The sequence below is a fragment of the Takifugu rubripes genome, chromosome 12 (assembly GCF_901000725.2).
Source record: "Takifugu rubripes chromosome 12, fTakRub1.2, whole genome shotgun sequence".
Taxonomy (NCBI): domain Eukaryota; kingdom Metazoa; phylum Chordata; class Actinopteri; order Tetraodontiformes; family Tetraodontidae; genus Takifugu; species Takifugu rubripes.
Genome location: NC_042296.1, coordinates 49,043 through 73,816, shown reverse-complemented (window position 1 = coordinate 73,816; position 24,774 = coordinate 49,043). Strand labels below are relative to the sequence as shown.

Genomic DNA, 24,774 nt, shown 5'->3' with positions numbered 1-24,774 from the left:
TGCTCAAGGTTTCTTCCTGTTAAAGGGGAGTTTTTCCTTGCCACTGTTGCTTGTCTGGGGTCAGGCCCTGGGATTCTGGAAAGCGCCTTGAAACAATTTTGATTGTATACGACGCTATATAAATAAAGATTGATTTGATTTGATTTGATTTGATTTGAAACTTATTTTGTGTCATTTCTGAGTAAAACGATGATAAAATGTTTTATCAAATGTCAATCATTTTAGCACTACTAATGGCTAGCAATTACAACTATCAGTAGCTTTGAGCTGTGCAAGGAGTAGAGATTACTAAAAACTTAAATGAAAAACTAGATACATAAAATAACATTGATTCATGTTATTTAATAATATTGATTCATGTTATACTATAATAGGATTTGTAAAGCTTGCACCTGAAACCAGCCTGCAAATTCATCATGTGTCAGGGAATAAGACAAGCAGCCAATAGTCAAATTTACTAGAGTAAATGATTTGATTTCTGCTGCTGCTGTACAGACAGATGAACACGGCATCATTGTGTCTGCATCACGGAGAAGGCTGGGTTATGTAACTGGACCTATATAGACTAAACCCCACTGTGGGAGGAGAGAGAGAAAAAAGTCTCCTCTCATTTATTTTTTACCAAGGTTCATCAAAAGCATCATCACACAGTGTACCTCATGATTATCCTTCCTATCTGGTCTTTTTTTTATAAGAAAACCCTCCCTCCTCCTCTTCCTCTTTGAGCTATCTCCCCTCCCCCCTCAGTGTCAACCCCCCTTTGGTTTTCCTCTTCCTCTCTTTCTCTCATTGCCTTCTCAGTACCCCTTGGACTCGTGAAAAGCAGAAGAGACACATAGGCAGCAGGTAAAGACAGCAAATCTTGATTTGTCTCTTTTATGAGTTATTGTATCTTTTCCTTACCTATTTGATTATGAATATATGCTAATTGGTGAAGGCAGAATGCAAAATTGAGCACATATGTATGTCTATTTGGCTATAATGTAGATAAAATGTGAATAATGATAAAAATCATGTAAATAAAATATGTGTGCTTGTGTGTCTGTGAGTGCGTTTGTTAGTGTGTGTTTGTACAAGACCACATACTGCAGTGTTTGTGCATTTGCATTTTCTGGAAAATGCATCCTTGTTTGTGTAGTAATCATAGTCTAGTGAGTTTATTTACATGTATATATGCACTGTTCATGCATTAGTTAACCCTCTATCTCCCCTTTTCCTTATCACTCACCAATTCTTCTCTTTTCTTGAGCTAAATGTCATTTAATTATTTATCTCTTACCCCACCTCATTCCCACTAAGGCTGCACTCCCTCTCTCCCACACACATAGATAGTTAAGGGAAGGTTTCGTATTTCATATTTCTTCAAAAGCAAATCAAAATCAAATCAGCTAAAGCTCCTCCTAGCTTCTTTCACCTATACTCGTGCCCTTTAATTTTCTTTGCTGGCTAACATGTTTGCTTGAATATCAATATTTTAGTGTTCCAGTTGAAATTTACAGAACTAGACTAAACATTTATTTATTTTGGATATTTGTTAAGGTTATGCATATAATATTTAGATCATTCATTATTCTTTTTCAGCAACTTGAGGTTATTGACATTTTGAGCTTAAAAACAACAAAAAATCAGTGGCAAAAATGGATCTTAAAATGGTCTCAAAAAGAACTGCAGGGTCACAGTGGCAAAAATTGAGAAACTATAAATTTGGCCCAGCCATGGTAGGAAATCACAAAAGACCACTTTATTTTCATAATAATTGAAGCTATTATCATTTTATGAAAAAGGACCTGGAGACACCACCCACTGACGGCTACAGTATATTACAAAATAATTTATATATTGTGTTTTTCAAAAAGGCAAATTTTATTTTAAAAACACCTGAATTATCTTTATGATGTTGATTTAATAGTAGTGATGAAAGCTCACCTCATTAAAATAAAGATTTAAGATCTGCATTTGAAATTTTTTCTACCCATAAATGCAGTAGAAATGGGCATAATAATGGAGCACAGAGTAAAAGGCAAAGATTTTTAAGGCTAAGTTTTGCATGGTTTTGCCATTCTGCTCTCGTTATGCAGTAATTTTGTATTCATCCCAACTCTTCTCCACTCTGCCAACCACGCCGATCTCATCCAGAGACCACTCAAATGCTTTCAATCAGACTGGCTACGCTTAAAAGAAATAAGGCACCATTTATTTTTACATTGAGGTGAAATTCAGAGGATTGATTCAGGGTGATTTTTAGATTTTTATATGTAGTGGGGCTTAGTAGTAAGATTTCAACCTTAGGGTATTCTGCTCTACTCCAGTCCAGAAGGTAGCGGTAATGTACCTACAAGTTGTTTGCCAACTGCCATAAAACAGTAGAAGAAGATTTTGATCTTTCCAAAAATATTTTAGTCACAAAAACACATTGTGAAATACCAGAGATAAATAACTAAATAAATCAGCAATACAGGCACTCTTGGAGAAAATGTGCAAAGTGCAATTGGTTACCAATTACAGTACAGAGAACATTTTTGCAACACCAGGTGTCAGAGAATTGGTTCAATTTGTTGATCATTCTGCAAAAACTGAATTCCATTCAGGGTACACACCGGGCATTGCAGTGTCACACTGTAGCAGCTTTATCAACAACTTTGCCTTCCATTTTGCTCTTCCTTGCTATATAGATTGCCAGAAATAAAATTTAGGAGTTGCCACCGACATAGTATGTCTACTATGTACCGGTAGTACTATAGTGTGAACTAGACACAAATATAGACACAAAATGTTTCACTAAAACAATTTTTTTTTAAAAACAGTATAAAGATTAAATATCACTGTGAGTCTCTCACACTCATTGGAAGCATGAAAAACAAAGGCAGCAGAATGGACACTGGTTCGCCACAGCAGGATTAATTACAAAGATAAAAGCATTCAAGGCAATGGCTCCATTTAGGGGTTTTCCACTGGATGTTTGTCTGTCCTTGGTTTTAGGGGCGGCTTATACAGCACCCTCCATAATGGACAGACTCCATTTCCTCTCAGCCTGTCAGTTCACAAGCTGGCAGTTCTGTTCCACAGTTCTGTTCAGTCTCCCTCCCTCTTCTCTGGGCATATATAGCACCCCCTGCAGGACCCAATACAAGCCATTCTGATAGCCCCGAGGGGGGTGGGGTTTCAGGGAAGTAAGCAGGTGCCATAGCCACTAGGACAGGGGTTGGCAACCCAAAATGTTGAAAGAGCCATATTGGACCAAAAAAACAAGAAACAAATCTGTCTGGAGCCACAAAAAATTAAAAGCCTTATATAGAGCTCATAATGAAAGCAACACATGCTGTAAGTGTCTATATTAGCTGTATTAGCCAACTTTCCAAAGGATAAGTAGGCTACAAATACATAATGAGCATCCTGGAGAGAATGACGCACCACGTGACCGCTCTGCTGGCTATTATTTCATCTCCAAGAAATCCCAAGGTATTTTAAACCATGTCTTTACCCGGATACATTTTGGGAAAATACTGGTCCATCTGCCAACAGCAAGGACTTTTTGTTTTCTGCCAGTTTACCCTTGCTACGGACAGGTGATTAAATAAAACTGTTAAATTAAATAAAGCATCAACATCCTTTGGATTTGACTCCATCACAATTACATGATTTGCATCAGCAGACAAAACAATTTTTCCACTAAAATTAGGTAAAAACAGGTAACCAATGCTTGCATGAATCCAAGAGAGGAGGCGCTCATGGCGGAGAGTATAGAGAATTCCCGACAAGGAAACAGCCCTGCCAGATGCCTCTATGCACCCTTAAGTTACCACATAGACTACAGTTGAACTTCATCATACTTGCAATGCCACTATACAAGACATGGACCATGGCTATGAAACCAGGGCTGAACCCAAGCCTCTCCGTCACCTTCCAGAGGAACTTGTGCTCAATGTGGTCAAATTCTTTTTCCTGGTCTAACGAAATAAGAACAGTATCAATGCCCAATGATCTATACACCTCCGGAACATCCTGAATTAGGTAGACATCTACCTGCCAGGATTTGGGCCTGCCAGGCACACGGGAGGTCTGATCCTGGTTCAGGACCTACTCCATAGCTTCTCTCAGCCTGTTAGCCAAAGCCTTGGTCAGAATATTGTAATCCAGACACAGGAGAGGCACAAAGTGCCAATTTTTGATGTCTTGCAAGTTACCCTTTGGGGCCAAAGAGTAACGACTGCACTCCGGCATGACAATGGCACGGACCCCGTAGACCAGGCTCCAGAGAGGATGGAGTAAAGCCCCTGGAAAAGAGGAAGCCCACTCCACCACTAAGGGTGATATTGTGGCTAAAAGTCACCTGCCTGTCTCACTCTTTCTCCCAGTCTGCCTTGTTGCCTTTATCACTGCGGACCTCTTGTAAAAACAGATCAATGCATTTCCTCTGTGCTGTGTCAAACACAATGCCCATTTCCTTGTTTCTTCAGCTACCTTTACATTTAACTTTCCCACTCACTAAACAGGGAGGGAAAGGTTAAAACTAGAGCCAGTGAAACAAAAGAAAGGAAACAAAATGATTGGTATAATCATTAGATATTGAGCTTACTTCCTTACTTTAAACATTTGTTTAAAAATCTCCTGGTCCATGAGATCTGTGACAAATGCTGACTGATAAGGAGCCTGTCTGGAAAATGTTTCTCCAGATCAAGGCCCTTTATGCCTTTGGTCTGCTGCTGTGATGGGTGCACAGCAAATGCAGTACTCTGGAAAGCTGGGACCGTTAGTAATGACCTTTATTAGTACACGGGCCAACAGGAACTCAGGCAGACAAGGAAACACAGGAAACAGTCCGTTCTTCAGGCTCAGGGCCCACACAAAGTCTATGGGTTTCAGGCCCGGGGATTGGGTTGAGCAGAGCCAGGATGCGGAACTGAGGGAAGCACGTGAACCCTCGGAACCGTACAGTTCCATTTACAGCAGGCAGGAGTGACAGAGAGAGGCGCACAGGAGATGAGGCCGACGATGCAGCAGAGCAGACTGGGGATGAGCAGCAGCGAAGCCGGGGCCAGGCAGAGAGGTCAGGACCAGGTGAGCAGACAGGAACCAGAAACGCTGAGGCAGAAGCCGTGGTCAGGGACAGAAGGCTGGTCAGTTTACCGGGAGACAGATGGTGCAGGCAGGTCAGGGGCAAACAGGTTCAGCAACAGGCGGTCAGGCAGATAAGTGCTGGAGAGTCTTGCATGGAACCACTGAAGAACAATCTGGTAAAGCACGAGCATGCAGGGGAGGTTTATAAGCAGGGCTGATTGGGAATCGGCTGCAGCTGTGCTTGCAGGTGAGTGGAGTTGAGCTGACGGGGTGGGAGTGGCTGGCAGGTAGAGCAGAGCGGAGGCAGGGAGAGTGGAAAATTACCGAGGCAGAGGAACTAGGGGAATGGAGCTGTGACAGCTGGAGAAACAATTTGTACATTTTTTTGGGTACAGTTTACTTTCCTGACTGTCAGACTCATAGGATTCACAGTCACTGGTGTCCACAGCAGCAGTTGCATCCTCCATCCACCCGGCTTTACTCTCCTCCACATCCTTCATAATGTTCTTGCACTTGCTCGCCACATCATAGAAGCAGGCTCACCACCACTCAGACGCTCCAACACCACCCACACCTGGTTCACCTGTCATCACACCCCCCTCACCCAGTTCACCGTCCATTACACCTGTGTCACCCAGTTCACCTGATTCACCTGTCCAAACCAAATCACCTGTTTCACCCAACACCTTGCCCACTTAACCTGTTTCGGCCACCTCACCAGTCTTATCAATCTCGCCTATCTCGCCCAACATCTCACCCATCTCACCTGTCACCTCCAACACCATTTCCACTCTCCCCACCCACCTTGTTTCACCTCTGTCCGTGACTCTATCTCTACTCTGTCCGAGCCAGTGGGGCTGTATTGTATGCACTGGGGCTTGAACGGCAAACCTTCTGCTTCTCAGCCCAGTTTCCAACAGACCGAGCTACCACCGCCCTATCAAAAAAGTAACTGAATGTAATGATCTATTAAGAGATTAAATTAATTATTAACAGACAGAACATGCTTTCTGTTCACTAAGGCAATGTAAAAAAATTGAACTCAGCTGTTCATAAATACAGGAAAAGTAGCACAGGGGAAAATTACCTCTGACATTCCTCTGACATTACCTCTGACATTCCTATGTTTAGGGGACATTATTACAATAGCAGCCAGATCAGCACCTTGGAGAGTGCAGAGATACTTGATGATATTTGTCAAACTGGAACTGAACTGTGGTCAGTTAATCATGCCTAGCCACATCTAACAACAGTAAACCATGATGGATGGATGGACGGACGGACGGCCGGACAGACGGACAGATAGATAGATAGATAGATGGATGTCAGGGTTTCTGGGTTGTGTCGGTCGTTGTCCTGCAGGGGGTGGTGTGGGGCACAATTGGTGGCAGCTGGCACTGCTGGCAGGTGCACCTGTAGGCAATTTACATCGTGCTGCCTATTCATTTGTAAGTGCCAGGGTGTCTGTTCGTCTTGTTAGCGTGTTTTGTTTGTCTTGTTAGCATGTTCTGTTTGTCTTGTTAGCGTGTCTGTTCGTCTTCCTCGCCAGCTTCGTGTCTCCTAGAGGGCCGCCCCTGTTCCCTGGGTGCTCCGCAGTCCTGGAGGGCTGCCCTCGTGTGCGCCGTGTTCTTTGTGTGCCCCCTCCCCCCTGTAAATAAAGCTGTTTGACCGTTTTACCACTGTGTCCTGGCCTGCGTTCGGGTCCTGATCAACCCATCCATGACAGATGGATAGATAGATATTTTTCTCTTTCCTGTGTGCATTTCAGGATGTCAATCCTCAGGATTGTTGCAAGAGAAATTCTGGACTCTAGGGGAAACCCCACTGTGGAAGTGGACCTCCATACAGAGAAAGGTAAAAAAAACTTGTCATGTAATTTTAAATGTTTTGATTTCTTTAAACTTATTGCATGTGTGTTTTGCTTTTAAAATGTTTTTTTTTTTTAAAAACCTTTAGGACTGTTCAGGGCTTCAGTGCCCAGTGGGGCATCCACAGGTATTTATGAGGCCCTGGAACTCCGGGATGGAGACAAGAGTCGGTACAAGGGAAAAGGTACCTGGAAAATTGCATAAGTTTTGAGAGTCTAGACTCTAGATCCTAAAAACAAATCCCTTGTTAAACACAAGACATAATTCCTTAAGGTTTGCATTGCCAAGGTAGCCTGTTTCACTATTTCCTGTACCTTATTGTAATTCTGATTAACAGAAAACATAACTTTTGAATAATAGTCACAGTTAGCTTCTATTTGTCCTTTTTTTTTTGCAGGTGTTTTGAAGGCAGTTGGCCACATTAATGATACTCTGGGTCCTGCCCTTATAGCCTCTGTAAGTTACTATACACTAAATATGGTGTTGCTCTTTTTATCAGTTTGAAACATTCTTAATGCATAGTCAGGATTTTGCACTTTATACAGTGACATGGATTGTGTTTGTATAGGTATGTACAATAGAATCTGTACCATCTGATCCACTGTATACAAACAGAAAATGTGCATATATTCTGGTAAATTTGTGAGCATCCATGCAATTTTGCATCTGCTTTAAAAATATGTATTGGCTCTCTAATGTTTAACCAAAATCAGGCATGGAGAAATGGGCAGGCTTTAATATCACTTTATAATTGGCCTATCACCGACAGAAGGTAAAGGACTTCTTGGAGCCAAAGCAAAATCTTCTAAACTTAATGATCTCCTCAGTAGTGCTTTTAGGATCCAGTTGCTGGGAAATATGGGGAGATCAGTGAGGTCAGTGACAGTTTGGTTTTGTGAGAGTAGTTTTAGATTTAATGATACGTGTCAACTGGGCTATGTGTTGGCTAACCAGGGTACCCTACAGGAGGGGGGTATGACGGCCCCTGAGCTGTAGAGTTGTCTTGCTCTGTGGTTTGCAGGTTTCCAGTAGGATGGGGCTGACCTAATTGGAGCACCTGGCCAGTGATCTGCAGGTTATAAAGCTCCACCTGATCCAGCATTCTGGGCTTTTTGTCCTACTTCTGCAACTCCACCTCACGTGCCCAGTTGCTTTGCCTCTTGGTGAATTATTGGCTTTTGCAAATACAGCATACCTCACCCATTCACTCACTTTATCCAGTCACTTGCTCACACCACTGATTTTCATTCTCACCTGCCATACTCCTTTGGGTGTTTTCTTTTTGTTCAGAAAATAAATGATTAAACCAGACAGTCTTCCTCTTTTGTTGTGGACTTCACGAGTGGGCCATAACATTTGGTCTTCCCAGTGTACAGGTCTGGGCATTCCTGCATACACTACATTACTCTGTGTCTCAGTGTTTTGTCCTTTGGGTGGACAAGCTTCTGCCTCAGGGTGGTGGTGTGGATTTGAAATGCACTGGGATGTCATGTTTGTTGAGCTGAGTGTCTGAGCTTCTCAGATAGCCCTGCAACATATGGAATGACAATGGTCTTATATATTTTTGGCCAATTTTTCTCTATCTCTGGGTTTCCTAAAGGATTTGAAGGACCAGCCAGGGTAGCCTCAGGTTTTGAGGGCTCTCTTAATGTTCTTATTTTCCTTCTGTTCTGGTGGGCTCATTCTAGGCCCAGTGGTTCTGATGACACCTATCTTGTGTTCCAGAGCGTGGTGGGAGTCAAAAGTTGAGTGTTTTGTAGATCTTGATGTTGAGGCTCCGGTCTCCTTCAGTGTGCACGGCACAGTCCAAGAAGGCCAGACTTGTTCCTCTGACCTCTCACAAGTGAACTTGATGTTTTTGTCCACTGTGTTGTGTTTCTACTTTCCGTGTTCTGATTTTGATCCATGTTCATCTACATATCTACACCAGGGGCTGAGACCAGTTCCTGTGAAGGTTGCGCTGCTCTCCACTTTCTCAAAGTATACAGTAGATTGGCTATAATGGGTGATATCACTGAGCCCATGGCACAGCTATGTTTCTGTCTGTAGAAACCTCCCTGAAACTGGAAATAAGTGTTTGTTAGGCAGAGGTCCAGCAGTGTGTGGTTTTTCCTCCATTCTGGTCTAGGAATAAAGAGAATCTTAATTAGGTTACTTTGTAGGTGCTTTGTGTTGAATTGCAATGGTATAAATTAGCTTCCATATCATTTCAATATGCACAATCAGCAGAATCTATTTTAGTAAATTGTTAAAATGTGAAAGTTATGTTGTCTATATATGAATTTCTTTTGGTAAGAGTTTTCATTTGACTGCAAATGTGTTTTTCATGGTGTATTTACTGCAGGAAATCTGTGTGGTGGAGCAGGAGCAGCTAGACAACATGATGATTCAGATGGATGGTACAGAAAATAAATGTGAGTCACAGCTAGTAATAGATGATCCATCGACATCTAGAGTCTATACAAAATTAATGCAGAACTTTGACATATGATGACTTGTATTGTTACACTAAAATGGTACTAGTGCTATGTTATAGTAATTTTGGGAAACATTTAACAATAAATATTGAAAAGACAAGATGTAAAGGATATTTTGATCTCAGCATGTTTATCGAAGAAGTCAGCAGTTATGCTACTGAGAAAGACATGATTTTGATTATTGCATTTTCATAAAGAGCTATTTTTTAATCCAACGTGGATGACATAAATCTGATTGAATGGACATGGTTTTATTTTCACCTGACTCTTAAAACTGTCCTTACATGTTAGACCTTTTTATGGACTGCAGTGGTTAATTAGCTATACATTTATATTTGACTGTAGAATTCCCATCAGCAACATTAATCAGGTAATTTTATACCTTCAATGTTGGAAACTATAGAACATTCAAATATTGGATGAGGTTTGCTTGTTTGTGTTACTGCTTGACTATTAGCTATACTTTGTTTAAATTTCTATTTGTCAAACCTATATTACACTAAAATGTCAATAGGGGAATAATTCTTTTTGTTAAATAAAGATAGAAATAAATTTGTATCATGTAAAACAGCTAAGTTTGGAGCCAATGCCATCTTGGGGGTGTCTCTTGCTATCTGTAAGGCTGGTGCTGCAGAGAAAGAAATCCCTCTGTACCGCCACATAGCAGACCTGGCTGGAAACACAGAGCTGGTGTTGCCTGTTCCGGTAAGAAAACAGACTGGACAAAACATAAAAACAACAAAAAACAACATTGGGAAAATGTGTATTCAAAATGTAGTTAGTTATTCTCAAAAGTGTATTATTTCATGTCTGTCTGCTGTATAATAATCTGAAATACTAACTTGGTGTGTGAAGAATGTATAGTGTATATTGTGGATATAGACATTGCATAGTTTTATATACATTTTTTATTCAAATATTACTCCCTCCAATATCACCCTAATATTTTCACCTCATGACTGCTACTGTTCTTTCTGTCCTCAGGCCTTTAATGTGATAAATGGAGGTTCTCATGCAGGAAACAAACTGGCCATGCAGGAGTTCATGGTTCTTCCTGTTGGAGCTGAGTCCTTCAAGTACTTTCCATTCTAAAACTAAATCTATTTTTATAGTTTTTTAGATGTGGTGAGAGGTTTTTTTGCTTTACTTTTCATTTACTTTAAACGGGTTTCATTTTTATAACATTTGTTCAGATAACTATGGTTGTTTTGTGAATAAGACTTGACTGAAGGATTTTGGGATTTTGCTGGTTGAGGCATCAGATTAGACTATGCTTTTGTTTAGAAAATCAAGGTGCTGGCAAAAAGAGGTCTGAGTTGGTCTGATTAACAGGATTTGGGTGACCTATTGGTTAGAAAGGATTGAATTTATTTCAAATAGTTATTTTTATGACAGGTGGTCTAATAAATTTATTAAGCACTGTTCATAGGGCCAATGTAACAAGTAAAAAAATGTGTCTTCTAAAGACCACATTCTTCCAACCATCAGGGAGGCACTAAGGATAGGATCAGAACTGTACCACACCCTGAAGGGAGTGATCCAGGAGAAATATGGCCAAGATGCTACCAATGTGGGAGATGAAGGAGGATTTGCTCCCAACATCCTAGAGAACAGTGAAGGTGAGGAAATGTTAATGTAATGCCTAAGGTTAATTTATCACATAAACAAAAATTACTGGTCTTAATTTCTTTCCACAGACCAGTATAGAAGAGTGAAAATTTAGACGACCGTATTTTCACGACCATAAGGCGCACTGTAATAAAAGGTGCAGTTTCACTTATGGGTGCTATATCTGTATTTAAAACATACATAAGGTGCACTGTATTATTAGGCGCATGCTAAGACATACAGTAAAGAATGACAACGGAAGTAAAACGGTGAGTTTCGACACATTTATTAAACAAAATATTCATTCTTCCACCACAAAACCAAAGTTTTCATTTTCTGTATCTGAATTAAACAGCTGCGCTATTTCAATGTCCAACATCCCGAATTCCTCTTCATCTGAATCAGACTCACCGACTGGTTCCGACTCGCATATGGTGGCATAACTTGCCCGCCGCTGCCTCATAGATGTGGTTGGGTGTGGCCGTCTTGTCGCGGCGGAAGATGGCCACCCTATCCTGGTAATCTGCGGAAAGCCGCTGCGCAACAGTTGTCCTTGCGCGTACGGAGAGACGCCGCCTCCTCACAGCGAAAACACCAAGACGGACCTCCTTGGAAGTGCTGAATGTTCATTTCTTCAGCAATTGCTGCCGAATGATGACAGTAGAGACGCCCCTTCCAGTTGTTTGCTGTTCCACAACCAACTGTTCCACTTGGTCTTCCACCTCGGGCCACCTTGCTTTGTTCCTGCAGAAACTCAACTTTGTCTTCCTCACTTTCGTTCACTTTCTTGTTTTCTCCACTTTCTGACCATGGACTAATTTATATTAAAATGTCTTGCAGCTGCTCGATTGCTATTTTCAGCCGCATATTCGATGGCCTATAGTTTAAAGTAAGCCTCATACACGTGTCGCTTGACCGGCGCCATTTTAGGGGATCCTTACGCATAGGTGTGCCGCTAATCGATGGGCGGAGCGTTTACCGTAGCGCACCTACCAGAGGCACACAGCAGATTTTGGAACTCCACACACAAGGCGCACCATATAAGGCGCGCCATCGATTTTTGAGAAAATCTCAGTGTTTTAGGTGCGCATTAGTCGTGAAAATACGGTACCTTCATAGCTTTACAAAGCTACAGTAGATGACTAAGCTACTCTGCTTCCCTTGGTATATCCACAGTAATATTAGCTGTTCTTAAACCTGCTTGGGACACTATATTTTTGATAAGAGATAAATGACAATGCACTGAGAAATAGATACAATTATTTGCATGTATATAATCCTTACTATATACTTCTGTACAGCTCTTGATTTGCTACAAACAGCCATAGAGAAGGCTGGTTTCACAGAAAAGGTTGTCGTTGGGATGGATGTTGCTGCTTCAGAGTTCCATCATGAGGGGAAATATGACCTGGATTTCAAATCTCCACCAGATTCTCAGAGACATATCTCAGCAGAGGAGCTTGCTGACATTTACCAGAGCTTTGTCAACAACTACCCAGGTAGACATGGTTTTGCAACTTTAAATTTTATCTCTCAAATCAACTTAATTTATGAAGCACTTTATAACAGCAAAGTATGCCAAGGTTTTGTACATGAATAAAAACACAAATAAAACAAATTAACAATAAAAGTCAAACAATAATATGCAGCCTCTATACCCCGTATGAGAATACGGGTACAAATTGTCAAAATTTTAGATGACACTAATCCTAACCCTTAAAGAAAATCTGAAGAAGTTTTTTTCCCATTGAACTCAGATTTTTATTGTCAAATTCAGATCTTACCTCAGAAGTTATTTTTTGGTATTTTATATAATTTTTCTGAAATTAAAAAGTTGCACATACAGTAGTAGTAGTATGTTTATAAATGAATATAAATAAATCAAAATAAGCTACATTGTCATTTGTTAAATTTTAGTGGTTCTTGCAGAACTTCAGATATGAACAAAATATACCGTATTTAAGATTTCTTGTTTAAAAAAAACTTTTTTTAACATCAGTTGTATCAATCGAGGATCCATTTGATCAAGATGACTGGGATGCATGGTCCCGTCTGACTGCTCAGGTTGGGATTCAAGTTGTAGGGGATGACCTGACAGTGACTAACCCAAAAAGGATAGAGAAAGCTGCAGAGGCGAGAGCCTGCAACTGCCTACTGTTGAAAGTCAACCAGATTGGTTCCATCACTGAGGCCATACAAGCGTATGTATGCTCATTTCAGTCACAATACATGCAATATAAAACAATTGTTCAATGATAAAAAAATTAAAAAAAAAAAGTATGCTTAATATACATGCAGCTAGGGCCTCCATCACCTTGACATAACAAGCAAACAGGTATGGTGCACAGAGAAGGCAAAGTGTCAACATAGACTTAATTACAAATGTATATTTACATGTCTTTGTAATTGTATGTATTATGTTACACTGTTCACATTTGCCTGTTAGAGCAGAAAAAAACCAAATGAGTGGCTTCCAGTGCCAAATTAAAATGAGGAAAACTAGATCAACAATTGATCACTGCTTTTAGGTCTCAGTCTAAATGGTAACAGATCGGGGTCATTGTGTTGGTAATGTTCAGTGCAGCAATGTTGGCACATCATCACAAAGTACAAGTCTCACAAGTTGTTTATCTTGCTATTCATAACCTTTAAAAATTTCTTAATTGCTTGAGTTCTTGGCGAGTTCACAGTTGTTTTCTAGTTCTGACATTTTAGAAATGCACAAATGGATTCAATAAACTCGTTGTCGTGTGGGCAAGTATGGTTAGTGGTGAGAGAGAGTGTTAGGCTGTGTGGAAGAGGTTCTCAAGATAGCATTTTTGTTGCCAAAAAACTAATGTCCTTGTTGCCTTCAGATGTAGATATACTGCTGAGTCTTCTTCTAATGAACTGGCTCCCACTCCCTTGGTCACTGAAAGGCACAAACAGCATTTGCTTTATTTCTTTCATTCGTTCCCACCTTGTGCTGGCCACTTGTCTTCACATTAACTCAGATCACTTAAAAGAATTCATGAGAGTCAGAAAGAGCTGCAACTACAATTTCAGATTTTTTTTTCTCTCTTATGTTACAGGTGTAAATTGGCTCAGGTAAATGGTTGGGGTGTGATAGTCAGCCACCGCTCCGGAGAGACAGAGGACACCATCATTGCTGATCTAGTGGTCGGACTATGCACTGGACAAGTGAGTAGCGGTCAAACAATGGCGGATACCTCAATATCATTATTGCGGTAAAACAATGGCGGATACCTCAATATCATTATTGTTATAAAAGTGAGTACCTATTGCCACTGAAAATCAGTGGAAAAACTAATTTAAATGTTCAATCAATCTTTTATTTATACAATCAAAATTGTTTCTAGGCACTTTACAGAATCCCAGGGATAGTACTGTATTTTCTGGACTATATGTCGCTCCGGAGTTTAAGTCGCACTAGCCAAAAAATGCATAATAAAGAAGAAAAATAGATATATAAGTCGCACTGGACTATAAGTCGCATTTTGGGGGAAAATTTATTTGATAAAATCCAAGACCAAGAACATACATTTCATCTTGAAAGGCAATTAGCAATCCATTAGCATGGATTAGCAATAGGGTTATGGTATGCTAACGTAACAAATTCAGCTACATGACCCACAACGAACTGAGTATGTGTCTGCTTTGTTAACGTAACATATTAACAGTTATTCAGATAACTATAGCAAAAGAACATCCGAGCAAGTTTACCAAACAATCAAATCTAACTCCAAAGATGAAGCACTGCTTCTTCTTCAGCGTTCCTCATGTACACACGCCTAGAGTGCCCTCTTGTACCATATTGGCCCGAATATAAGACGGTGTTTTTTGCGTTGAAACAAGACTGAAAAAGTGGGGGTCGTCTTACATTCGCGGTCTAGACATTATACCCATTCACAACGCTAGATGGCGCCAGATATATTTGAAGCGAATGCTGAACTTAATGTCCCAGGGAAAAGCGAACCCCTGTCACGAAGAAGAAAAATAAAAATAGCGGTAGCACGAAGAAGAAAAATAAAAAAATAGCGGTAAGAAAGAAAAGAGAAGAAAATAAGAGAAGAGATAACAGAAAATAGAGAAATGTAGCGACAATCTGGAGAAAAGTGCGTCGAAGATATAATCATTTGTTTCGGATGTACTGTAATTATTTTCTGTATAAAAATTAAATTTGGTGTTCAAAAAGTCTTTTTTCAAACTTGAGTCTTGAAAAAGAGGGGGTCGTCTTATAATCAGGGTCGTCTTATATTCGGGCCAATACGGTAGTCGTCAGTGTGAAAATAACGAACATGTGAAATTCTGTAATATATTTATTTAACATAAGTCGCTCAGGAGTACAAGTCGCACCCCCTGACAAACTATGAAAAAAAGTGTGACTTATAGTCCGGAAAATACGGTAAGCTTTTTCAAAGAGGTGGGTTTTAAGTCTAATCTTAAAAGTAGAGATGGAGTCGGCGTCCTGTACCTGGACAGGGAGCTGGTTCCACAGCAGGGGGGCGTGGTGGCTAAATGCTCGGCCCCCCATTCTACCCCTAGAGACTCTGGGGACCGCAAGTAGACCAGCATTCTGAGAGCGGAGCGGTCTATTTGGATGATAAGGTATCACTAGCTCCTCCAGGTAGGATGACTAGGCCTCTGAGGACCTTGTAGGTCAAAAGAAGGGTTTTAAAAATTATTCTAACTTTAATGGGCAGCCATTAAATTAGAAGAGACGCCAGTACAGGAGTTATGTGATCTCTTTTGCCAATATCTGTCAGAACTCTAGCTGCAGCATTTTGGATCACCTGGAGGCTTCTTAAAGAGATGTTTGGACACCCTGATAATAAAGAAATACAGTGGGACCTCTACTTAGGAACATTTCTACATGTGAATTTTCAGGTTATGAAGCGTCTCAATGGAAAAAATATTTCCTCTTGTTACGAAGGAAATTTCAGGATACGAAGGTCAAAAATACGCAACCGCTGCTACTCACAGCTCGTGGAGTTTAGCGAACACAAACTTGCTTGTAGCTGCTCTGCCATTTGCTATCGCCTAGCATTTTCCTGTCATCCCATTGGCTAGGAGGGATGTCAATATGTACAAGTTTGTGTGTATCCCAGCGTCGCCTTCAGTTCACTTTTATTTATTGTGGGTGTTCGTATGTTTGTCCATTAGATGGCGGTATTACTACAAGTGTTAACGTTTGTTGCTAGTAGTGACGGCTAATGTAAGATTACCCTGTAATAGTTAATTTTGTTCCTGGAGAAGCCTTGCACTGAATTCCTACATTTATTGTGCGGTAATCTAATTGTGACATGTATTTGTTACATGTTTTAATGCATTTTTATGATTTATAAAAGATATTATGTCCGAATTTTTGGGGGCTTGGAACGGATTAGGGCATTTACATGGAAAATGCGTCTCTACTTACGTAATTTTCAGGTTACGAAGCAACTTCTACGAATTAAATTCGTAAGTAGAGGTCCCACTGTACAATAGTCCAGCCTGGAAGTAACAAAAGCATGGACTAACTTTTCAGCATCATGCCGCATCAGTAGTTTCCTTACCGTTGCAATGTTCGTCAGGTGAAAAAAGGCACTTCTAGAGACTAATTTAATGTGTGAGTTGAAGGACAGGTTTTGATCAAAAGTTACTCCAAGATTCTTCACAGAGAGACTAGATGATAATGAGATACCATCTAGAGTGATCATGTGATCTAATCTATCCCTGAGAGGTTCAGGACCAAACACCATGACCCCAGTTTTTCCTGAGTTAAAGAGGAGGAAATTTGAAGACATCCAAGACTTTATGTCTTTAAGACAGGTCTGAAGCTTCACTAACTACTCTGCTGAGTGTCATCAGCATAACAATGAAAATATATCCCATGCTGCCAAATAATATTCCCTAAGGGAAGCATGTACACAGTGAAAAGGATTGGTCCAAGTACAGAACCTTGTGGAACTCCATGGCTAACCCTACTGTATGAAGAGGGAATGCCGGGGCCATGAGCAAACTGGTATCTATCAGATAAATATGATCTAAACCAGTCTAGTGCTGTCCCTTTAACCCCAATCATATGTTCCAATCTATTTAACAGGATGCTGTGATCAACTGTATCAAAAGCAGCACTGATGGTCCAGCAGAACCAGCAAAGAAACCAGTCCATGATCTGAAGCTATGAGATCATTAGTAACTTTAAGAGGTTCTGTTTCTGTGCTGTGATGAGCTCTAAAGCCTGACTGAAACATCTCAAACAGGCTGTTTCTCTGCAGGTGCTCCAGTAACCGAGTCACCACCACCTTCTCAAAAATTTTAGAGATAAAAGGAAGGTTGGATTTCAGCCTATAATTTGCTAATATGTCAGGATCCAGTGATGTTTTTTTTTTTAAGCAACGGCTTAATCACTGCCACCTTGTAGGACTGGGGTACCTAACCTGTCACTAAAGAACAATTGATCTGGTCAAATCAAATCAATCTATTTATATAGCATCTTTTACAATCAAAATTGTTTCAAGGCGCTTTCCAGAATCCCAGGGCCTAGCCTTACGGAGGGCCTTTTTGTAAACTACCAGACAGTCTTTCCAAGCTAAATGGTAGCTATCTATTTTACAAGAGTACCACTTCCTATCTAGTCTTTGCAATTTCTGCTTGAGGGTCCTAATGTGTGAATTATACCAGGGGGCACACCTCCTAATTTACTATTTTCTTTTTCAGGGGGGCAAGCGTGATTCTGTGAGGTTGCTGCACCTTCAGAAATAGAGCCAACCTCTGCAGGGCTAAGATTATAATGATTAATCCCTGGAGAAGCACACGGTGGTCCTGGGATCAGCAGAGGGATCACTTCCTTAAACTTAGCAACAGCATTATCTGAAAGACATCTGCTATAGTAAGACTGTTCTGAGCATAGAAGAATCTTTAATCATAAATGTAAAAGTGATCAAAGAATGGTCTGACAGGAGTGGGTTCTGAGGGAACACTGACACATGTCTACCTCAACACCGTAACTCAGGACTATATCTAGGGTGTGGTTGAAGCTATGACTTGGTTGATTTATCTGTTGAAGGAAACCAACTGACTCAAGTAAAGTTTATCTGTTCTAAGGACCAAGTCAGATAATAAGTCAGAGAACTCAGATAGGAACTCTGAATGTGGCCCAGCAGGCGGCCGATATACAAATACAAACAAAAGTGGCTTTTCTGCCTTCCGGTTCAGATGAGGGGCGGTGCCACTGGATTGGCAGACCAGGGTGGTAGTCCCTCTTTTTAAGAAGGGGGACCAGGGTGTGTGTTCCAACTATTGGGCGATCACACTCCTCAGCCTCCCTGGTAAGGTCTATTCAGGGGTAGTGGAGAGGAGGATCCGCCGGATAGTCGAACCTCGGATTCAGGAGGAACAATGTGGTTTTCCTCCTGGCCATGGAACGGTGGACCAGCTCTACACCGTCAGCAGGGTTTTCAAGGGTGCATGGGAGTTTGCCCAACCAGTCCACATGTGTTTTGTGGCATTCGACCGTGTCCTGTGGGGGGTCCTCTTAGAGCAGGGGTGGGGAACCCCCGGCCTCCGGGCCGTATACGGCCTACGAGACCATTTCTACCGGCCCGCAACGCAATTAGATTTTTATATTTTATATGTGCACTTATACAGTGGGACCGTTCGCTAAACTCCGCGAGCTGCGAGTAGCAGCGGTAGCGTATTTTAGCCTTTCGTATCCTGAAATTTCTTTCGTAACAAGAGGAAATATTTTCCCGTTTTCTGAGACAAAACGGACGGTTATGTTATGTCCGAGTGTGAACACAGCATGTGATGTACGTAGTGGGCTGGACTGATTGACACGGACGAAAAATGCATAGCGAAACACGCTAAACTCGACGAGTTGAAAGGACAGATGAGTTTGGATAAAATGAATGCTCTTCGTCGGAGTTTGGAGGCTCAACAAGCAGCTTTCACACGACCATGTACCGACAGAGAGAATATTACGCGTGCAAGGTTTGTGGTGAGTGAATTAATAGCCACGAAGCTGAAACTTCACGCCGAAGGAGAGTTCGTGAACGTGCCTCGTAGCCGCGGCTGAGGCGCTCGCGCCGGACAAAGTAAAATTGTTTCAAAGCGTGAATTTTTTTTCTATTGAACTAAGACATATATTGTTATGATTCCAGTGGCTAACGGTATGTTTTTATGGTCAAGGAATCTACATATGTAGTCAAAGTATATGTGGGACTAATATTTATGGTGGAAATCACAATATGCCAGGAATTGTTGCGCTTGGCGGAGGTCTGCGCTCTCCGAGTGCTTTCTAGTTGTTATTATTATTGTCTTTATCTTTCTTTCTTTTCATTTATTTTCTTGATTATCTTGTTGTATTGCAGTTTTTGTGAGTAGAGGCCTCGAACAGGCCCTTACGGGTCTCTTGCCTCAACTCTGCACCTCTTTTTTTATTGTTTTGTATGATCATGAAAACATATTTTACTTGTTTGTCATTTTATTCTATTTTTTTTGGTGATTTTATATGCATGTGTGTTAAATAAATAATTCAAATTCAAATGCAGCAATCATGAGACTTAGTAACACAGTGGTTATAGACTTTTTTTTGTCTTTTTTTTTTGCATCCCTAGGTATGTGTTCATAATAGTATGGCCCTCGGAGGACTTTATAAAAATTGAAATGGCCCTCGATATGAAAAAGGTTCCCCACCCCTGTCTTAGAGTATGGGGTGCCGGGCCCCCTGATATGGGCCGTCTGCTCCCTGTACGATCAGCGTCAGAGTTTGGTCCGCATTGCTGGCAGTTTCCAATGAGGGTTGATCTCCGCCAGGGCTGCCCTTTGTCACTGATTCTATTCATAACTTTTATCAAATCAATCTTTATTTATATAGCGTCTTATACAATCAAAATTGTTTCAAGGCGCTTTCCAGAATCCCAGGGCCTAACCCCAGACAAGCAAGAGTGGCAAGGAAAAACTCCCCTTTAACAGGAAGAAACCTTGAGCAGGACCAGGCTCATGTAGGGGGACCCTCCTGCTGATGGCCGGCTGGGTAGAGAGGAGAGGAGAGGAGAGGAGAGGCACAGAGCACAGAAACACACACAAAAATACACTATACAACGGGTCAGCGGGGCCGGAGGTCATCATGCAGCTCCGAAGGCAGTGATACCCGTAAATGAATAGGGGGGGAGAAGCAGAAAAACTACACAGGAATCAGCATAACTAGTCTGCTTGATGAGGAGGAGGAAAGGAGAGGAGAGGAAACCATGACCCAGTGGGGTGACAGAGGCCTGTCAGGTGATCATGTTTCCGGACCCCGGCAGCCATGGCCTATAACAGCATAGCTAAGATGTGACCTAATGATTAGACGACCCCCAAAGTATGATAATTTGTCTATCTATGATAGTAACTGGAACTACAGAATTAGTAACAATAATCTTTTTTAAAGAGGTAGGTTTTAAGTCTGATCTTAAAAGTAAAGTTTATTGACATACTTTCTAGGTGCAGTCATGGTGTTGAGGGGGGTCCGGTGTTCAGGGCATATCCCTCCGCTAGGAGGACCCCGGGAAGACACATTGGAGAGATTATGTCTCTCGACTGGTCTGGGAACACCTGGGGATCCCCCCCAGACGAGCTGGAAGAAGTAGCTGGGGAGAGGGAAGTCTGGGCCTCTCTGCTTAGGCTGCTGCCCCCGCAACCCAACCCCGGATAAGCGGTAGAGGATGGATGGATGGACGGTTCAGATGGGTGATGCCAAGAGTCAGGCTTTCAAATGAATTGGAACCATGTTTTGGTCTATGATTAATTAATAACTTGGAGTGATAGATTGCTGCCACTCCCCCTCCCCGACCAGTACCACAAGGAATATGATAGTTGAGATCGGTAGGAGGAGTAAATTCGTTTAAGCTAACATACTCCTCCTGAAGCCAGGTCTCATGTTGATACCCTTTGAAATTTAAAAAACTATATATGAGGACTGGGGAAAAAACAATCTCACAAAAGAAAAATGTGTTTAAAACACATGTACATGTGAACACACCAAATTCATATATAAAATCCGTTTGACTTGTAGATAAGATATAACCACATTTTGAGTGCTTAAATATCACTGTGTGGCTTAATCCAATTTGTAGTGAGGCTAAATAACAAAAACACAATAGTCAATGTAGAATACATTGAAATGAAATGATAAGCATTTTAATCTGAGACCATTGATTGTGGTTTTAGTGGCAATAAACTGTGTTGCAGATTAAGACTGGAGCTCCCTGCCGATCTGAGAGGCTGGCCAAATACAACCAGCTCATAAGGTCAGTACACCACAATCTTTTACAAACATCATGTAATTTATTTTTAGTTCATTTTTGGATGATCAAAATATGCATTTGTTGTTTTGATGTTAGCATCCAATAGCTTAGCACCATGAGGCTATTTGAGGAAACGGGGAACATCACCCTTTCATAAGGCATCTGAATGCAGGGAAAGATGGTGGGATCAGCTTTGTGTTGTAATCCCTTTTGACTGGTGATTTACAGCAGCATCAATAAATGCTCATCAGTACAATGAAATGTGCATCTGTATGACTGGCTATATGCCATGCTAAAGTACAACTGTACTTTTATCATTCCAGATCAAAGATTATCATTATAGGTGTGTATTATCAAGTATTCATTTCCATTCAACACATATTAGTCAGTATGGTTTCCTCTGAACAAAGCCAATTATCTATACTGAGGTTCAGTTCTGAGTCTATTTTCAATTTGAAGATTCAGGCGCTATATTGTGACCCAATACATTTTACAGAATTTAAAAGGTAACGTCACCAGTTTTAAGGCATGCATGAGTCTGATAGGCAGTTGTTGACCTCATATAAACCAGCCTACAACCTGAGACCTCAGGTACCAACTTTATGGTTAGGGTTAGGGTTAGTGGGGTAGACACGTAACGATAATTTGGCTTTTTTTTTTTTTTTTTATCATGATTTCCCCTCTTCCCATCTAAGGATGGTTACCGCCTCATTACAAGATTATCCTGTGGTCTGAGGGGTGTTAAGAGTGAATTTGTCTCAATATTCGACACTGAAAATGGTCAGGGCCGACAATCGTAAATGTTAAACTTTACGAGAGCATTATTTACAATGAAAAATCTTCATGTATGTGGTGCAATGTGATGTAGCAATTAAGAAGCAGTCATAAAGGCATGGTTTGCGCTGCCTCCAGGGTTTTCTCCACAGATTTTAAAAACAATCCCATGACCTGCCTTCCATGTTGCATGTTGTGTTTTCTGTTTCTTGATATGTTTCTTCTATTTTTGTTAGATAATGCAAGGTTTCTGACTTAGAGGACGAGATTCTAGATTGGCGTTGGGACAGAATCTTTGTGTGATGTGCTGCATTGAGATTATTGGAGCACATCACGCACATTACAATCATACATATTCAATGCCTGATTATTTTATCTTCACGTGTGGGGTCTCTAATAAAAAAATCTCTTAAGATTTAAGAAAATCCTTAGTTGTGTACTCCGCTTAAGTCAAAGTTGAAGACAAAAGGTGATCCAGCTTTTACAGTCAAGGCCCTGAGGCTTGGAACAGCTTGCCTGAGAGCAAAAGTGGTATTTAGTCTCTGTATTCTTACAAACCTCTTTTTAAAGCTCACTTTTTTAGGTGGGCTTCTAATGTGATATTGCATCATTTTACTGTTCTTTTAATTTTTGTTCTGTTTCTGTTCTGTTGACTTTTAAAGATGCTATACAAATAAAACATATCGTTATAGAAACAGGTGAACGACAATTGGGGGCATTTAAATGAGGTGATGAATTGAGAGACCAAAACACAATGACTGGGGAAACACAGCATGACGCAAAAAACGTATTTTCTTTTATTTGCGCAGGATTGAGGAGGAGTTGGGTGACCAGGCTCGCTTTGCTGGCCATAACTTCCGGAACCCCAGCGCCCTGTGAATCTTACAGATGAAGTCTCTCGCGCGCTCTCTCTCTCTCGCGCTCGCTCTCTCTCGCAAAAACCCACATGCATGTACATATGCATGAGATGACATCCACAAAGGGATTCAATGAAATTCAGAAATGAGTAACGAATGAACAGCAATATAAATGATACACTAACGTTAAAAGGAGGTTTATATACACACAAATGACACAAAACTTCTAAGCATGTTCACATGCATTCAGGGTGTTAAAATTTATGTCACTTATTTAAGCCAGACATGTACTGTTACTGTAGTTTTAAAGGCATCCTGAATACAGTGACCGAAGAGAGTGGAATGTTTTTTTTTCTGTAAAATATTGATTAGAATTAAATGTCAAGCATGCACCTAAAGGCACTATAGAAGGATAAAGGACAGGCTTTCAAGAGAAAGGTTTACATACATAATCTCATGTGGACTGTGAACCATAACATGTTTGTGAGGAGGCTAATTCACTTTCTCTCCTTTATATTCCTGTCTTCTCTCAGTTTTTTGATAACATGACTGTGCTTTACATCAATTAGGCTTTCATTCCTGAAGCAAATTAGCATTTTCTTTAAACTATGAATGTTAGAATAGCTGTGACAAAAAAGAAAAAGAATCCCAGAAATGAAAAATAATATAAAATAAAATGTGTTCAGTCACCATTCTATCTTGAAATTTCTCAGCAAAAGATGAAGCTTAGTTAAAGATACAAAGTGAGTAAACTGTCTCAGTACTGTCTTGAAAATTAAAAATGAGAAGCTGGTGGACTATTATTGTTTTTGGTCATATGTTATATTTTAATTGATATTATTTAATATGAACAGTAAATAAGACTAAAACACTAAATATAACTTTCCATTATATAATGTGCCTTATCCGTGAATTTTTAAATGCCCTAAAAAAAAGCAAAACATAATCAATCAAGCACTGTATTATTTTTTTCTATTGCAACTTAGATTTCCTTGAACACATTTCACAAAAGTTTCCTCCCAAACACGGCCAGCTAGAAACTACATGGGATTTAATAACCATGAACTATCAAAAAGTACACAAAAAACATTGACAACAACACAAGCAAAAATCAGAATTTCTGATTAATAAGAATAGGGACTATTTAGTTGCCCCAGTTTAGTCATTTGCCTAGTAAATAACAATATATTTTTAAGTTTGGAACAAGATTATTTCCCACAGACAAAATTAATGTTTTCTTGTACACTCAAACAGGGATAGTGCATTAATTTCAATAAATCACAATTAAATATCATTTAGTTTACTGCCTCGTGTTCAACTGCCTCTTGCACTTGGCACAAAGTGTCAACAGCACTTCCCTCTCTCCGCTACTCACTGATCCCTTCAAACAAATATGCCTGTTTCATGCTGTTCTGCTGACAGTTTTAGTTAAGGCCTACATTGTTATCTACTGTCCAGAACAACAAAGCAATTTAGCAATAGCAATTTACACACTGCTGTCATCTATCCTGATAATAAGTGTCCGTTGTTTGTCCTTAGGTTTTTCGACCTATTATGGATCTCCACTCCTACTTTCAGACCTTGCAAAAAGCATGATCTCATTCTTGCTTTGAGCTTCTCTATAGATATCCTCACAGTAGCTCTGTATCCCTCAGACCACTTTCTCATTCAGATATGGTTGGTTTTACTCATTTATGGCTTCATTCATCATGACTCATGTCCTCCTCCTCACTGCAAAACTCTCTTCCACCAACTTCTCTTCTCTTCTCTGGTCTCCTCCATTCACACTCCAGCCTATTCTCCCCTCTAGAGGCAAATGATACCACCAATAACAGTTTATCTGCTCTGAGATAATCCCTGG

The 24,774-nt window shown here is 40.6% G+C and overlaps 1 protein-coding gene across 6 annotated transcripts; it reads left to right on the top strand.

Annotated features, from left to right (window-relative positions):
* Window positions 1–736: 736 nt before the first annotated feature.
* Window positions 737–23,716, top strand: LOC101068874 (gamma-enolase-like). 6 transcript variants are annotated; one of them, XR_003890216.1, is made up of 14 exons: window positions 737–846; window positions 6,827–6,912; window positions 7,015–7,110; window positions 7,324–7,382; window positions 9,271–9,340; window positions 9,975–10,108; window positions 10,388–10,479; window positions 10,892–11,022; window positions 12,313–12,510; window positions 13,011–13,212; window positions 14,083–14,191; window positions 20,480–20,693; window positions 21,227–21,285; window positions 22,866–22,944. XR_003890216.1 is itself a non-coding variant. In XM_029844881.1 (13 exons), the coding sequence occupies exons 2-13, from the start codon at window positions 6,828–6,830 to the stop codon at window positions 22,933–22,935; spliced, it is 1,305 nt and encodes a 434-aa protein (XP_029700741.1). In that variant the 5' UTR covers window positions 737–846; window position 6,827; the 3' UTR covers window positions 22,936–23,716. The 6 variants fall into 6 exon arrangements, 5 of the variants coding, with proteins under 5 accessions (XP_029700741.1, XP_029700743.1, XP_029700739.1 ...); XM_029844881.1 differs by lacking the exon at window positions 20,480–20,693 and having other exon boundaries at window positions 22,866–23,716; XM_029844883.1 differs by lacking the exons at window positions 20,480–20,693; window positions 22,866–22,944 and adding an exon at window positions 21,606–22,855 and having other exon boundaries at window positions 12,442–12,510.
* The last annotated feature ends 1,058 nt before the right edge of the window (window positions 23,717–24,774 follow it).